Genomic DNA, 19,469 nt, shown 5'->3' with positions numbered 1-19,469 from the left:
TTGAGTTTTTATTTTACACTATAAAATAATTTGCATAATTTATTATTTCTTAACTGTAATAATGTACAATATAATATGATATTTATATATAATATATAGATATAGTGTATTATAATAATATAATGTTATACGATCAAACTAATTGCGAAAAAAAAAAACAAAATTTGGAACACAGTTCGTGTCTTTGAAAAAGAAAGACCGATTCTAACGTACACATATTTTATACACATATATATTATAATATTGTTTTCAATATAAGAATATTATACAACTTGCAAATAATTATCTAAAATTTATGTTTTTTATAATAATATAGATACTAAAAAAAAAAAAGATTTCGTTACCATTTGCTTAATACAATATTTATATAATAATATATACCTATGTATGGAGAAATGTATACAACATTTATTATTATTATTTACACATAAACAAACATTTTTTTTTTTATAATTTTTTTTCTCCGATTCAATATTTACATGATAATTTCGAGTAATAAACAACACCGCCCTCGCGTAATCGTCATTAATAACGGGTGAGCACGTAGGCCCGATGGGCGGGTGGGCACAAATCCACCACTGAAATGTTTTTTTTTTATATAATAATATAATATAATAAAATGAAAAACAAGATTTAATATAATAAGAAATATTTTAAACGCTTGATTGAAAATTCGATTTAAACTATCAAAACAAAAACATTGCATAACTACCTACCGAGTTTGTTAAAGATATTGTTAAAAAGTAATTTGAAGAATGAAAATAATATGTACCTTTACAGATTCTTTCGAAAATAAATATAATGTATGAGTTTTTAACGGAGTTATACGTGTGGCTATTAATGCTGGATGCAACTATATTCAACCAGAGTCCTTTCTATTACTAATCACGACACTGACCGAGTTCCTAATAAGGTAGAAACGTGTTTTTTCCACATACCCACCTGTTATAATGATTTGTAACAAAATATTTGTTATATTATTAATTGCATGGTAAATTGTTTCCGATATTATTGAACGTAAATAATTGATGACCCAAATAGTCATTTGATTTCGAATCGAAGATCGATTAAAAATCTCGAAACTAATGGAGACGAAATATTTTTTGGTACAGAACTAAACGCGCGGCTTTGAACGCTGTCTAATAAAATATATGAAATATTATTGTAAAGGCGACGGAGGAATAAAAAAAAAATAATACAGATATACGAGAAGGAACATTCGACGAGTATAGGTACGTCAGCCCGATTGTTTTTGAAAAGATTACGCGTTACACACATCTGGTATTATTGTCCGTCCATTTTCGATGATAGGCCTGCGAGTTTGGGCAGGGGCGCTGTTTTGGAGAGCGTGGAGTTTTGGCGGATATAAGGGTTCGCTTATAGGGGGGAGAGGGGCTTGGCTAAACCCTTCAAAATAAAAAAAAATATCGCTCCCCAAATTCACACCGTATATAATATGTACATGTATATAATAATAATAATAATAATAATAATGATAATAATAATAATAATAGTGATAATAATAATAAAACACAAAAAATTTAAAAAAATTGTTTTATCGAATGTTGTTTATTTATAAGATTTAGAATCCGACCTACAAACACCGATATAATTTTGTCTGAACAAAAATACACAATTGTTAGTTTCCAAAAAAATATTATTAAAAATACTTTTTTGGCTTATATATTTTTAAAATTCTATACTTTATAGACAGTTTGATCATCTTGATAGTTCAGAAAACTAGATCTATGAAATGAACGAAACTTGAAGATAAAGATAAAAAACTCTTATTGCAAAAGACATTTCAGTAGACGTATAAATAGATTAGGTATGAACTAATATGCTATATAATATTTAAATATATTAAAATGTTCTTAACAATCGAACATCTAAGAATTTTGATACTCTCAACTTTCTAATAAAATGTCTATACCTAATATCCATGAATATATGATTGTAGAGCGGACTCTAATTATTTCATTTTTGTGAACTTTGAAATTCGATATAACAACATTCAAAAAAACTTTGCAAACAGCCGTATTGGTTATTTGGTTAGGAATTTGAAAAATGATTATGATGACTTGGGCTGGTATAAGCGACTATAAATCAAATTATATACTTGTGGCCTGTGCCACCTATCTTATTACACAAAATTTATTTTGTTTAAACACGCATGTCATTTTGAATTCGCCAACTACCCTTGTAGAAAAACTAGTCACTTTTGCCACATAGTCCACCCCCATAAATACGCTCTTACAGGCGCGGTACGTCATTCAGGTGACTTATTTTCCCTGTAGCCCGGATATGCAAAACAATCATTGAGCAACATCATTGATGAGTTGACTATGTATATCAATATTTCCCTACTCGCAATCTGTGGCAATTAAAGGATGGAAAAATTAATTTTTACTGATTATTAGTTAAGATGTGACAACGATATTTTCTAATAGCTGTGCTTTTTAACCTTTTTATCGTACGCTGCAAATCCCTCGGAAAGCAAAAGTGGGTCGCTTATTAAGTGTTCAGATCCCTATTGAAAATCTGAAACCGCGCCCCTGGCTTGTCGTATCGTCATATTATTATATTAGCGTGTGTACATCCTCTCGCGTTCGGTTTAACATCCGACAATAACATAATATACGATCATGTACATACGATGGTTTATGGGCGTGGCCGAGGGGTGGTCGCGTATTGTGCCGGGGGATTATGCAATTTCATAATAAATCATCGGTTATCGACTTGCTCGTAAATAATCGATCGAACAATCGGCAAAAATCTAATAATCGAATGAAATAAAATTTCTTATACATAGTACGCATTATTGGTAGGTATCTATATGTTATTATTTAATCGATACACGTAACAAAAGTTAAATGAATACATTGCTATAACGGTTTTTATTATACTGTTACATTGGAGATACGTGTTCTTCTATTGGTAAAATATTTTTATTTACACGATTTCGGAACTAGTCTAGGATTTATTGGCACATAAATGCAAATAAACTTTAATTGCCGGTTATTCGGTTATCGTTTTGATCGGTTATAAGAATATTTTAGATCGTCTACCATTGGCGAAAGTCCCCCGGGGTGCTTGGGAGGCTTAGATTAATGTTAAAAATATTAGCTCCTTTGAAATTTTAATAGACTACCGCCTATGTCGTCTACGCGGTAAATTAAATCCGAAATTCTTCGATCTGCAGATTAATGTGGCTCGTGCAAGTTGACGAATGACCAACGCGTATAGAAGAAGGTTAAGTACAATAACAGTTTGTATCGAAAATTAACAAGTTTAACGAGATCACTGAAGATTTATTTTACACACGACATTTGCATTACTATTATAAGCGCAGTGAAACCTCTGAGGAAAAAAATTAATAGATTTACCTGAAACCTTTACTTTTACTAAAATTCTTAAATAAGTTGACGTTTACACGAAACGTGTATAATATTGTGTGCTTGTGTGGCAAAACTCTTTTAGTAATAAGATTACTGTTTGAACCATATCTAATTGAAATTTGAAACCATCTTATCAATATTGGTACCTATAGCGTATGTGAGAGTGGCTTCACTGCACTACGTAATTATTACACGTCATTTATACACGTAACCGTTTACACACACACACATTTTATATTAAATACGACAACATAATTATTATATTATTTTACCGAACCATAGCTGTTCTAGTTGATCATCTACGACGCGTTATAATTTACTCCTGATCGTCGATACATCGATCGGTGAACCGGTGCAGTAAACGAGCACGCATCCACACTGAATATACAATATTTAAGTCATTATAATATTATTATTTTATCATAATTTTATTCTAAGGACGTCTGACGTGCGCGCTCGAGTCGAAAATTTAATTTAAAACGATGTCAGCCTATTTATTTTTCATATTGTACAATCTTTGTGTGGTTTTCAGGAAGCTGTTGGTCATGACGTGTCCCCGCCGTCGTCCTCGGCATCAGCCCGAATATGATAATTTATTTACATGCACTTATGTATAGGCCGCCCCGCGAAAAGATACATCTCTGCCGGCCGCGGATGACGGGCGGCAGCTTCGCGGGAAGACGTAGGCGGCGGCGTGCAACAGCCCTGGCCCTGGTTCCAGTTGTTTACTTGCGTTCCCAGCCCGCCGAGTTGTAAAACCACGACGACGCGTCTTCGCGCTTCACCCAAGCCGACTCCGAACCGTTCTCCTGCGAACACAAAACAAAACACGACCGCTGTTACAACGATGACATACTTTAAATTATAAAATAATATTATGACTGACGATAATCGCGGACACCGCGGCGGTAGACTCGCATATTATACACTCGACGATAATGTATAGAGGCGATATCTCGAGGACGCTATGTGAAATTATAAGTTTGACGAAGAAAGACTTCGAAATCGATCCCGCAACGATATATTATTATTGTCATCTCCAAGGCGCCTATGCAATATCGTCTGTGTCAACTGTGCCGCCATGTTCGACAAATTATTTGTTAAACGCTTCTCGTTATTACGTTAATATAAGCAGACATAACGAGTACAGGCGGATGGATTTACTCTACTATATAGCCTCCCCGATTAGTTGCACATCGTATTTGTTTTATGCATATTTTCACGCGACGTGGTGTTAAACATCACCGCTACTACCCTGCAACCCTTCACCCCTGATCGAGATTGGTTTTCCTTTAGGCATACATCACAGCACCCTTATTCGGTCACCCCAACCACTGTGTACACATGGCGTTCGAGAGATTTAGATTTTACCCTCCCCGAAGTCACTACTTTTTACTCCGTTGAATAATTGCGTGTACGGCTGAATGGTAGAATGTATATTTAACGCCATAATAATCGTGGTTTATTTCCGAAGGGCACTACCGAGTTACTTTGAATCTCAAATTGGAGGGCCAGAGGCTCAGAAAACTAATTTCAAATATTAAACACGCTGTAACATTGCTGACTAAATTTTCTGTTCTAAAAAAATAAAAAAAAACCAGAAAAATCCTAAATAAACGATTGACTGGGGGGGCCCATGGTATATCAACTTAAGTGAAATCGCCTAAACATAAACGAAATTCTACTGTGAAACTACACAAACGAAATTACGAGTTGAAATAAAAATATTATAATAAACTAATTCACGCCAACTCACGGCTGTTTGATGCGACGACATTGTCGGCGGTGGTGCCAGATAGTCCATGTTCGAGTAGTAACCGCCGTAGTTCTGGTGATGATGCGCCGCCGCGTGATGGTGGTGCGGATGGTGATGATGCGGTTGGTGATGGTGGTGATGAGACGAATAACAGTTGCCACCGGTGCTGCCGTTGGTCGAGTAACCTCCGCTGGAGCCTACTGGAGACGACCTGGTGCTGTGATGGTGCAAGTCCACCAGTCCCGGCGGTGGTTCCGTGATGGCGGGGCTCCATATCGATCCCGGCGTATTACCTCCACCGCCTGTGTGATAATAAAAAATTCAAAACGTAACTATAGTGAACTTTTTAAACTTTTTACTTTAGTGAAGTTACTATCGAGAAAATAAAACGATCGACGGAGGAAGAAAAACAATACATATACATATACATATTATATAGTGTATATTATTTTATGGTGAAGAAGGCAAGACCGAAGAAGAAACGGTTGCAGAGAGAAAAAATAAATACAAATTCGACACAAACTTGGAATGTTGGCAATAGTTTTATAACCCGTTAAAACGTATAGGTAAAACCTAAATAAACGTGACGTTTAAATCCCTCATCGTGCTTAAATATATATTTGTACTGAGGCCGCGTGCAAGGATATAGGCGGATATCAATGACCCTACAATAAGTCCCCGGGGCGTCACTATATTACAGTAGCACACGCAGGCCCCTTCTACGCCACCCACTTTTCGAATTGTAAACTCACCACGCGCATTAAAACTAAATTGATGGCACGCCTATACGATAATATTGTTGTTCCTGCAACACACGGGACTTATATTATGCTGTTCTGGGGAACGCGTATAATAAGAAAAAAGGTCCCCACGCACAACACCTCGCCCTTGTTCCCTCGAGGATATGGTCAACGCCTATTGCAAAGGTCACGTGGCTTCTAAGAGCTAAACAAGTGTGTGGGTGGGCCGTTGTGACGGTCGAGAGCCGTATTATAATTTGAGTGCTTACCGGAACTCGGGAGGTACACGGCAGACGGCGGTTGTGGCGGCGTGCCGCTCAGTATCGGCTTGATGTACGACGATCCACCGCCGGGCGGCGACTGTCGACTGGACGACAGCGACGTGCCGGTGGACACGGGCGAGTTGCCGGCCGTCGAACTCGTCACGCCGCCCCCGCCCACACCGCCGACACCGCCGTTTATCGTCGGCGACATTTTGTTGTTGTTGTTGACGGGCGCGTTGCCGCCGCCGCCGCCGCCGCCGCCGGACGATTTCCCCGAAGATTTCTGGCCGTTGTTGCCGGCCGAGTTGTTGTTCCTCGACGACGCCGTCTTGTCCGCTCCAGTGCCGTTGTGGTGCTGCTGCTGGTTCTGTTTCACCTGTTGCCGGCATTTAGCCCTCCGGTTCTTGAACCACACCTGAAAAACATCATCACACCCATTATAGTTACATCTGTATATATATCACAATAATATTGTACGGAGGTTTAAACCGAAATTCGGGTATAATATGAGATGGCACCTATACCGGCTATAATATTGATACAATAATAATATGATACTCGAGGGGCGTATTCTGCTTTCTTTTTATTTAGATACCCTCGCGAAGTATTCAGCGCACGCGTTTAATCGAGATACTGTAGACTGGGGAAATTTTAATACTTTCAAAACTGTAATAATTAGTTCGTACGAAGCTAATGAAACAATACTAAGCCAATGCTGTTTTGATGTTAAAACAATAATAATATATTTGAGGATACAATTTATCAGATTTTTGTTTCGGTCGCAGAGGAAAGATACCCGATGTACGCTCCCAGAATCTGCAGAAGTACCTACCTAATACGTCTATCATACCCTATCTACACCACTGCCGGGTTCTGAACAATAATTGTTCATTAAAATATATTTAATATTTTAATGAAAAACTTGATACTTAGGTATGTTTCATACATACAACTCATTTACGCGTGGTGAAATTTTGGACAAGTCAACTCGTAACCACTGCATATTGTCATTAAGTTATATCTTCCATTTTTTGATTTTTATTTCAACGCTAAACAATCTATACCTAGCATAAGTGATGACATATTGAAAATGGTAATAAGTAAGAACACTTAAACAGCTTATTTCGATACATTTGAGTTGGTAGCTACCTATTCTTATTGAATGATGAACTAGCGTGTATAACGATTCACGATACAGTGGTCGAGGAACATACTTGCTGTCATTATACTTTAGGTATAACGCAAAAATGACACCACAGGAAACATCCCTGATGGAAATCGACCTTATAAGAACACGGGCAGTATTTTATAGGTGTACGACGCTTTTCCACGAAACGACTCAACTCCAACGGCACTGCGGCGGCAGAGGATTATCACGCTGTAGGTATATATAATAATATATGCGCGTATCAATTTCGTGGAGTTCGTCGCGAAGCCGTATACACGATGACCGATGCGTAGCGTTGTGTAAACATACAAAAAAAACTTTGGCCGTTTTCCGCCGCCACCGCCTCCACCAAGTCCTATCCTCAGCGTATCGATTTTATTTCCAACGTCGGCGTTAACCTAGTTTCTTTGTCTGTTGTGCGCTAACGAAAAAATTCACCGGCACGCACCGAGCTTACTATAATATAAGCCGTTATAACTTAGGGGAGAGGATGAAACAAAATGAAATCGGCCGATTGTAATATTATATTATATGTATAGGTACACATAATTAGTGCGACAACCTCTAAAAGAATGTTGTGAATTGTATTAGTTTTACTTTTTTTGTTTATATAACTTTATGTGCGACGAGTCATCAATACATCGTAATATGCATGCAATTTTGAAATATTCTAATTAAATGTTTATAATCGCCCTATAATAGCTTAGTAAATATTCGGCAAAACAAATCTGTCATCCATACGGGCGAGTACTAATAAAAATCGAAACGAACGAAACTCAATAAAATATATAATAGTACCTACTAGTTGGTACCTAATACCTATAGATAAATTTATTTCCACTTTTTAAAACCACTGAAATTGTATTTGAATGATAAACTGCGATGACACTGACAATACCTATTGGCATGACGCGTGAAAATATGAACTTTGAGTTACCGCAGTTTGCAGTCAAAATAGTTTATAGTTAATATACTATAATTTATTATTATTATATAAGTATAGTGCGCAACGATAGTAAACGCTGATCTCGCGGAGTCTGGATTTCGCTTAAAGTTGCAGTAAGTTATATGATATACCGACGAGTGCTATATACCTACTGAAAAAATGGTCGACGGAAAAGCCTATATCGATTCTACTCCGAGTTATTATATTGTAGTATAATTGACGAGCAAGAATGACGACACTGCAAAAGTACGGCTTGGTATAGGTAAATCGACATGAAAGTACTTTTTTGCGTGCGCACGCTCGGCCAACTCGCGAATGACGGCCTCACACGCGATCGGTCGTGCACCCAAGAGCCAACTTACTATACTTATATTAATATTAACCGGCCGAGTGGCGTCGGCGAGAGATGCTTCGTTCGAAATCCGTACACGTCATGGTGTGTATAATAATAATAATAATAATAATACGATATAAAAATATATCACATGTAATTATTGTTATACACTCAGCTCTCTGCATAATACAATATATTGAATTTATTGTCGTCTTGAACTGTATTGTAATGCAGCAGCGATCGCATTTATTATGCTATACACGCATCATAATCGTCGTAAAGAAAAACGTCCGCGTACGCGCATATGCGGTATTCTTATACATAATATTATAATATACGTCATATATTATATCATATTGTATGAGCTCGGGACGGCGACGAATATTTTACGAAGACAATTTATTCCGGGAGCTATCCCTTTTCGCGGCGGCGGCGGCGGTTCGCTTTATATAATATGTATAACAGCGGCGGCGGGCGGAAAACGTGACCTCGCACGAGATGCATTGGTTTTACGACCGTGTACTAACCAATACGTGCGCGAACGGATGCGTTTTTATCACGACATTATAATAATAATAATAATAATACTACGAATATTCGGTCGTCGTTAATAATATAATATAATATAATGTAATATAGGTATTGTGTAAGGTACGCGGCGGAGGGTATGCACCGGGATATTATGGTATATAGTAGCCGGTGAACTGTATATAGTACCTACCCACGCCTATTATAATATTATTAAGCAGTCGGCGGGCCGCGCGTACGTATTGTTCCGTGTCACGAACGCGCCTCGCCGCCGCGGCCGGGCAGAGCGGGTACCGAATTCAATATTATTATTATTTCGTCTGAAAACCGGACCGAAGCTTAGGTATGTGGTTGCCGCACGGTCGGTGGGGACAGCGAGAGAAAGAGAGAGAGGCGGGCGGACGGAGAGAGAAGAGAGACCATGACCGGTTTGCGCAGAAATAACAAAAACCGCACTGCAAAGCTACATAATAATAATATATTATTGGTAGGTACACCTCCAAACGAAATATCGATCGCGAAAAATTGGCTGGCCGTCGAACTCGCGACTTTGTATTCGCAATATTTTGTTCAAATTATTAATTGCGATGACGGCGATGACGCGAATCGTGCTGTGTTTTATATTATAATCATACAAATCGTCTTCTAGGGAATCCAAAACAGCTATAGTGGTCTGGTCCGATCAAATGCTGTAGGTACTGCAGTATCTCGACTTTTAAGTACGGACGGACTCGACCGTAAGACTAAACATTAATACATTTTCGAAGTAAACATAATCGGCCGTCAGATTTGTGTATTTGGCTCAAAAAAGTTATCGCAAAGATCACTAATCTTCTCAGCGCAGAATAACCAAACCTATAACGAACTCATCAGTGGCTAATATTATATTGTTAAAATAATACTGTTGGCCAAAGAAAGCCTAATCGGTTGTCCTCGGTCGGCTTTGTCGTACTTTACGGTATAAAAGCATGTCTGGAGCGGGGAAAAGCAAAAGTTTAGTGATGATGGTGGGGGGGATTGGCTACAATGGCGACGTATAACCGACGGGGCAGATAACACCGTCATTTTTCGCCGGAAGTGTGCGTGGCGGCGATTATTCGCGAGCTCACTCAAAGTGCACCCGTGGCGACTGTTGGAAGGGGTGGTTAGAATTGGGGTAGGAGGCGGGATTAACCAACAACGGACGTACTGTATATATACAAAGTGTCGGGAAGGACGACGAGAGTTATCCTCCCCAAGCGACGCACGCGCACCACCATAAAGTACATACCGCGGTGGAGGGTGGGGGCTCTTCTATATTCAGCCGCAGCAGTCTGGGGTTATTCGGCCGCGCGCGCACCGCCCCAATCGCCCATTGCTACGGCCTTTATCGTTTTCACGAGTAAAGGGGTCGAGAGGGTGGAATTGTGGTGGCGACAAAGTCCCGTAACCGACAGACATTATTTTCACCGCTAACTATACTGTTTAGAGGATTTTGGAATTTGTTTTATTCGTCAACCTAATCTCGGATAATGCCAATGCTCAGTTAGTATCTACTGATTTCTCCACGCCTATCCCATATCAAATGCGACAAAATTCATGTTCACATTCCCGAGGATTATTCGTCTCATATTTGTTTTCGATTAATGGATAGATTAAGTTATTTGGTAAGGCTCGAAATACTTGGGCAGACATCAAGTATGTCATACCACTCAAATATATATTATTTTAATGATATTTCTTGGAACATGAGCATTTTTACTTAGATATACTGACCGATGAACTTCTATACAATAATATAATGTAAACGATAAGACAAAAACAGTAAGTATTATGTACATGGTCCCTTAATTCGACCAGTATTTACCATTTTTTTTTTCGAGTTCTTGGCTTTTTAGAATATTGCCCCCTATCCATCCTTCAAAATTCTAAGACCCTGTCTTAGCCGAGCCGCAATGATAAACCATTGACAAATAACATGTAACCAAACAAATAAATTACCTGTACTCTGGATTCGGGCAAGTTGATCTTCAGGGCAACCTCTTCGCGCATGAATATGTCTGGATATCGAGTCTTGGCGAACAATGTTTCCAGCACGTCCAACTGCGTCCGGGTGAATGTGGTTCGTTCACGTCGCTGTTTTCTCGGGTTGCCGACTGCATAATATAAAAACAAAAAGCACTCATTATTTACGACTCCAACGATATATATAATAATATAATGTAATATATTATTATATTATGATAACACTCAAAACAAAAATCAAATTTATTAAGTGCACCGCAGTAACGCTTACAGTCACGAGCCCTGCCCCCTCCTTTCAAAAGAAGGATTTGGGTTTGTGATTTTATATTTATTTTAAAATAAAGTATGAAATCCAAAACGGAAAAAAAAATAATAATTAAGAATTATATTGATTTAAAGTAGCTGGTAGGTACTTATAAAATAATATTACGTTTTACGATGAAACTTATTAAAAATCTAGAAGACCGGTGTCACATATATTTACAACTTACAAAGCATTAATTGCAATGGTGAATCCCGAGCCCATCCAAATATTAATAAAATTTCAATCTTAAATTATTAATAAAAGCAATAAACAACGTTTCAAAATAAAAACGCTTTACATCTACTACATAATAAATTAATAAGTAATGTTGTAATAACTAAAAAGCATAATCTGTATTTATAGTAATAACAAATAACAAAATTATGAGCGACATCTAAAAAAAATAATGATTATTGATTAATTCTATTTTTCCTATATAATTGACCTATTCTATATTAAAATTATTGCTAATAAATATCCAGAGAAATTAACTGCTGTAAAATCTACTCGGTAGTTTTAAAATAAAAAAAAATAAAAAAAAAATAATAATAATAAAAATAAAATATTATTGTTAGCTTTTTGGTATATACATATGAATATTATTTGTTCATATTATTCTTTTTCTTATTTTTACTTTTTTTGGTTGATTCTATTTTATTAGCATTTTAAAATAAAAATAAAATATTTACTTTACAAATCATTTATTAGTAACGTACTTATTGTGTTGTAATACAATTATTCGATTTTGTAGAAATATGACGCGATTCCACGCTAAACTGTAAAGAAGGAAACGTAGGTAGGTATTTAATAAATCGCCAAGCATAAAATACACAATATCCAAGTTCTAATATCCAAACAAGAGCCCCCATGGTGCGATGGTGCGAATTAAGTGGAATTATGTGGTATTTATACACTTATTTAATCGAAAACAATTCCAAATACTCAAATCAACCAGTAATTGAGAGTATTTCAATTTAAATTATTATAACCTACCTACATATTAATAATCTTTCAACAAAACTTGAGTTTTAAGTTATACACAATCTACACAATATAATATAAATGTACGATACGCGTATGTTGTGAATAATTTAATAAAATAAATAATATAATAAACAAAACAAATATTCAATACCTGGCACAATGGGCGCATTGCTATCAAGAATAGGATACATATTTTTATCATAATATAAACAAATATTAAATTTTATATAATTTTATATTATAAATTTTAGTTGTTCTTCATTAATACTTTTCTTGTTTTAATCGTATAGTTTGGAATTATAATATAATAAGCCATAAAAGTAATACCTTAATACTACAATCCTTCTATCAAAATAATAAATTCAAACTATATTGGCCAATATCCTTATACAAATCTTTAAATTTATTTTTGAACTGTGCTGAGAAGAGTACCTATGCGTATTTACGGTACGGGCGATCGGAAATTATAAACAATTGAGATGGACAAATTTGTTCAAAAAATTTTTTAATAAAAAAAAAAAACAAAATAAGAGCGTCACAAACAATAACTACATGTCATTATGACGACATCATCGCCTTGCAGCTTCGCTATATTTTGCAAGACGGACCATATAATCACGACGGACTGACGTTTTATAAAAAATTGTACGCATATAGGTATCCATATATATCCGTGTACCCATATATCATAGCTTCGCTATATTTTGCAAGACGGACTGACGTTTTATAAAAAATTGTACGCATATAGGTACCCATATATCTATACAGCCCGGCTCGTGTATATAACAGCATTATACGCTGCAACTATTTATTAAATTACACGCGTATTGCGTTCCGGTGCTGCAGTGGTTGTCGGGGAGGATAGGGTTAATAAGGTTACGCGGCGGCGGCATTTGGGGTAGTATAACTTTAACGTACTCGCTTCCCCCTCCCCCCCCCCCACCGAAGCCGAAAACCGACGATCCTGGTCGAAGCGACGTGCGTATAGATATTATATCGCATTATCCTTTCGGTTTTATACGCGATTCGCCCCGGGCCGAGTGATGTCGTCCGTCCATCCGGAATAAATCAATCGGTCTGCACTCGGCCCGACTTTTGCCGTTTCCGCCAGCCGCACGTAATATAATAACGACGTAATTTATTATATTTGTCGTCGTCGAGTTCAAAGGGCAGCGGGGCGGGTAATGATCGGGTTTATTGGATTCGATGCGGTTAAAGAGTCAAAGAGCCCGCGGATAATGCGATTTACAAACAGTGCGTTAACCGCCGTTTATTTTCCCGTGAAAAGTGATTGGGCGAAGGCGGTTTTCCTTCGTTGCGAGTCGATACGAAAAAATGAAATAGAAAGAAGAAGAAAAATCGACCGAGTTTTTACTTTCGCAATACGTCTTTATAATAAACGGTCGGGAAACATTAATTGGTTTGCGCGCCTGCCGATTCGGGAGCCGGGTTCCACGAAATCGAACGTTATAGAAAAACGAAAAGAAAAAAGGCGCATGTAAAAATCGATATATTATGATAAGCGAACTCTGTTTCTTCGTATGTAACCGTAAACATCAAACGAACGACACCACATAAATATTTCTGTAAGACATGTTTTCAAAATGATCTTATCTCTTCAGATCGTCTCGCTTGATAAAATATGTATAAGCAACAAACCCCAAAATTGCTACTGCGTGCCACATGTCTACTAGCATTTATCTGTGCACGTGCAGTACGGGCAAAAATACGCCCAGATAATATAGGTCATCGGAGTCCGGTATACACACGATTTGTGTTTACCAAAGGGTACATAATCACCCGAAGCAGCGCCGATAACGAAATCGGTTAAAACGAAAATAATTAATCACTCACAATCGTAACACCATATTGAAAATGTTGTCCACTACCAATTATCATAGCCATGTGTGCCCCACATGTCATAATATAGGAAATATGCAAACATCGAGGACCACCTCTGTGCAATGCAACCGATACTAATGTCTTTCTTGAAATATTGTAAAACAACACCCACATGAGCAATTAGTTTGTATTTATTTTCTTAAATTTCTAATATTATTATTGTTGACGTTAATGACGGTTTGACCATATGATAGTTGCTTCTTCTGTACACGCAACCCAGATATATCTTCGCCTCGAATTTTGTTCTTGAATTCCTTCCGCCAAGGAGAGCACACTTTAAGGCAATACTACGCGGGCCACGGTAGATCGACGATTTTAATAAGTTTATATTGTACGCATGAATTATTGATATAAACTATAAGGGCGTGACAAATATAATAATAATAAAACAAATAATATATTGTGTAAGTACGTAAGTACTTCGGAAGGTACGTTAAGTTTTTCCTATTTTAAATATATTATTCTGTATTTATCGAGTATCGACTATCCAAACTATAAAGTACCTTGTATAAAATAATTATTATTATTGTTCGTCGACGAGAGCATGAACGTTAACGACCACTCCGTGGGGTTCTATTATACGTATCATGAATGTTATTCACATTATACTATATTATATTATTATAGGTATGATGTATAAGTACCTCCTATGTATATATTTTTTTTCGTAAATACGGTCTTCGTTTGTTTCTTACATATCCCTTCTTATTTCTAATATATAATATTATAACTCTTACTCTCACAACAAAAACCACCAGTCCTTTACTATATGGGGACTCGTTAAATGGTTGACACCTATCGTCCTTCTCTTCGTGTTCAATATTACACACTCCTATTTTCAGACCCTTAGAGATTATATGATTCGTAAGTAAACCGAAACTTTTTTACATCGTATTGTTGTTAAATAATAAAAGATTAAATTCAAACGCATCGCATTTCACACGATAAAACATCGGTCGATATACATGACATGGTCGAAACAACATTATGTCCGATTGTCCCTCGAATTTTGGTAAAATCGTGCAGCAATCGCAATTGGATTCTACGTATTTTACAAGAGATGAGTATGCAGTATATACTACATTACTACGGGACCGTTATTTCGTTATTATTATATGAATTTATGATTTGATAATATAATACGATACACAACCTAGGTTTATGTGTTTATTGTGTTACATCGTATGCAGCAGGTATACGTAAAATATGTTTATTTCGGTTATAGAGTGCAGTGCGGCGGACTAAATTATAATATTATACATTGTATTATGTTTGCCCGAGCGCGTTATTATTGTTTCACATCGACTACGACGACTGACGAGAAGATAGTATGTAAAAAGCCATACAATAGTCGTTGAAAATATTAGGTCACCGTCGTCGTAATCGGTACGAACGATGGGAATCAAATTACGATGACGTGGGTAAAACACAGCCGTTTTCCCTATAGTGCGTTAGTTACCTACATGTATACATTTATATTATAGTAGCTATCATACTATAGTGGTGTAGTATTGATAAAATATACATATAATAAGTAATAACGAATTCGAGGGGTGTCTACGATTTATATTCAAAAAATTGGAAATAAAAATAAAAATAATTATATTTATATAAGACTTGTGCCTTATATGAGCATAAACATGGGCTTTCTATCTATGTGAAGTCGCTAATAGATCTAAAATACGAAACACAAATTTTAATAAGTCTGAGCTGAGCGTGCCATAACCCATGAAACGCGTTTTGAAATATTAAATATAGATACATAGGTACAAAAACTAATATTTTCTTCTGGGTAAGCCAGCGCTTGCAAACGTTATAATAACGTTACGATTATAACGTTATAATTGACAAAAAAAACGATTGAAATATTTGTAAACGTAATTATAACTGAAAGCGATAGTCAAAAATAATTAAATACCGCAAAACAAAACATAACGATAAAAAAAAAATATATTATATATTATCATTTAACAAAACATAACGGAAAACGAAATATTTTAAAATCTGTTTATTTAATAGTCTATTGGTTTCGTAGAAACATTTATTTCACGCAAACAACCTAAGAATTGATTATATATTATATTCCGTATCCGGGCCATTACCCATTTAGTTATTATTTTTTAATTTAATAGGGATTAACACTATTTTGAGTAACGATAAACGCAAAACTTGTAAAACGTTTTAATTCTGAATAACGACAAACGCAAATCTTGGATAACGTTTTAATTCTGAATAACGATAAACGCAAAAGTTGAATAACGTTTTGACTTTTAATTCTAAATAACGATAAACCCAAACATTGTGTAACGTTTTAATTGTAAATAACATAAAACGGTTTTTTTTTTCAAATGCAAGTCCTGGGGTAAACGCAAAATTTTGAAAAATTGTATATTTACATTATTTAAAGCGCACATTCATTATCCACTAATAAACATTACTATGCCATTAGTTTATTTATTTATATTTTTTTTTTATTGAACATTTAAGCTTTGACAGCATAGGTCATTAGCTTTTAAGATATATATAATTAAAATATATAAACTTTTGAAGAGAAAAAAGAAATTTTTACAATATTAGTGGCTTATTTCTAATCAGTTTTTTTTTTCTAATTTTGATGCCTTAAGGAATGATGTGATATTTTCTGGTAGGCAGTCGGGACCGATAATCTCGTACTAGCTATTAGTTTAATACAATATAGATACCCAATTAAAGCTATTATAACAATAGCAATATAATTTATTAGATAAGATTTTTTGCTATTATATCATTAGCATGCGTTAAAAATCACTTAAAAATCTAAGTTATATATTATACGGATCGAGCCAGTATTATATTATGGTATTAATTTGTTTTTTTTTTTAAACTCACTTGTGGTTTACCTATATAATGTATATAATATAGTAATATAGCAATATTATATACAGTGTATAGTGTTGGTAATCGTTTTATTTTTGGTTTAGCGGTCTCCGTCGAATAACAAATTGTTATATTGTATGTAATATTATTTTCGAACCGTATCGTGTACGGCGTTCATATGAAATATATATGTTGGATCAGTATTGTTACACACGGTGCACCCCATGACTTATAAGTTATTGTGCTGTACGCTTGTTAGATAAATTGACATTTTTTCTGACCAAAATTAAATTATTGAAAAAAAATCCAAGTTATTTTATTTTATCTCGTAATATTTATTTTACGCTCGTCTAATATATTTATACCTATATTAGTGTGTTAGTTTTTTTAGCGTATTTTAAAATGTTGATACCATGTGTAAATATAATTTATTTTACTCATAGATACCTGATTGTTATTTAGTTATAACTTAAAGTATATTAATGCTCGGATTTGTATGTTCTCCCTATTGATTTATAAAACCAAATTATATAAAAAAAAAAAATATATGGTATAAGTACTAGGTATAGGTATAATAATTACGCTAAATGGTTTATAAATTGAAATATTTACATTTTAAGAAATTAACTATAATGTAAATCCTAAACATTTTGAAAATAAACGATATACGTGAAATACATCATAATAATATAGGTGTACCCACTATATTATTTGTTATATGCATATAATATTTCAGTCGTTCATGATATTCGGTGGGTTTGTATAAAGTCTTGTACACTTTGTACTACATTTTATTGTAACACATAACATGCAGACGGTTTTACCTATATATATTATATACATCATACTTACAATAATATCATTGTGAAGACAGATGACTCACTCGTAAATAAATATATATATAGGTATATAATATTATAGGTATTTTCCATACATTTGGTCAGTTTTTGTTCATTCACTAAGCTGAATATTGTACTACGATTTCATCAGAACCGTGAATATTAAGAGCGGTGTCGTTTGACACATCAGACAAAATGGTGCAAGATTCTAATAAATCAAGATTTTTGAAGCCGAGCAATTTATTATTTTATAACGGCTTCATTGATCGTGCGCCTATTTACAACATTATAAGGGGACTGAAAGCGGCAATTTACATTTAAGGTTGTGTGTGTGTGTGTGTAGTCAATCTTGTATTGTGCGTGTATTACGCTTACGCGGCGTGTTTGTTGTACGAAAAGTAAACGATTGTTTGTGAGAGTAAATCAGTGTGTGGCCCACACATAATATGTGCGAACAAACACATGTCACATGATAAGAGTTTAGGTACCGCAGTAGAATATTACAATAATCTGTTTCCTACACACGAGCGACGAGTCAGACCCATAAACCCTTATAAAATTATGACTTCTCGGAATATCATTATTCGTTTTAACTCCGTGAAAATATCTGAGTAGGTAGATATATATATATACAAGTAGATCATTCTCTTTTTTAGGTTCCACGACGGTATCGTGGTAGTACGGTTTTGATTGTGTGTAGTTTTTTTTTTAATTTTTGGATTTAATCGAAATAAATATTTATTTATTTTATTATATTCACTTGTTGATACCAAATATTATGCTTAAACATATTGTGTATTTTTCTACTCGAAACAACGAAAATCAATTTCTACAATAATCTAAAAGATAAGCAAAATTAAAATTCGATTGTTTGAAGTAGCTGTAACTTTGTCAGGCCTATATAAGCTTTTATAGGTCTGAATAGTAAAAAAAATATATCACTTCAGAATAAAAAATCTATTGATATCTATAATTGTTTTTCTTATTTAATGATCATGTAGGTATATATACTGTTTTATAGAAATCATATATTTGTATGATACCTACGCTTGTACATAACATACAACTACCAGACTCGTTGAGTATTTTATAATAACGTTATTTAAACACTCATTATTATCTACTTTGTAAACTTTTGTAATACCTTTCAAGCGATTCGTATTTTACAATATTAAACATATTTTTCTATACACATTCGTTACGATAATGATAAAAAAAATATACCGTTTAATTTATAAATTTGTGTGGAACGAATAAAGGAATATTTACAGCATTCTACACAGTATACTATAGGTACCTATACTACAATACGTAGTGGTACCTATTTAATATAAGTTTTCTCAGTGTATAATAGGTATACTGCTGTAGTGCATACATGTTTGTTATTCTTATATTCTTATGTATTTGAAAGTGTTCTATATAAAGGTATTTTTTAACAGTTAAATGT

The 19,469-nt window shown here is 35.0% G+C and overlaps 1 protein-coding gene across 3 annotated transcripts in view; it reads right to left on the bottom strand.

Annotated features, from left to right (window-relative positions):
• Positions 1 to 19,469, bottom strand: part of LOC132935104 (homeobox protein OTX1-like) — a 53,264-nt gene continuing 33,795 nt past the window's right edge. For all 3 annotated transcript variants that reach the window (XM_061001562.1, XM_061001565.1, XM_061001563.1), the window contains exons 4-7: positions 11,114 to 11,268; positions 6,164 to 6,572; positions 5,155 to 5,456; positions 1 to 4,207 (exon numbers count right to left, since the gene is read on the bottom strand). In XM_061001562.1, the coding sequence (XP_060857545.1) occupies positions 4,124 to 4,207; positions 5,155 to 5,456; positions 6,164 to 6,572; positions 11,114 to 11,268 (950 nt within the window). In that variant the 3' untranslated portion in view covers positions 1 to 4,123. The remainder of the gene's footprint in view (positions 4,208 to 5,154; positions 5,457 to 6,163; positions 6,573 to 11,113; positions 11,269 to 19,469) is intronic.

This window comes from Metopolophium dirhodum, chromosome 1 (genome assembly GCF_019925205.1).
Source record: "Metopolophium dirhodum isolate CAU chromosome 1, ASM1992520v1, whole genome shotgun sequence".
NCBI classification, from domain to species: Eukaryota; Metazoa; Arthropoda; class Insecta; order Hemiptera; family Aphididae; genus Metopolophium; species Metopolophium dirhodum.
Note: the sequence above shows the minus strand (reverse complement) of the source record. Positions and strands in the feature narration are given on the sequence as shown.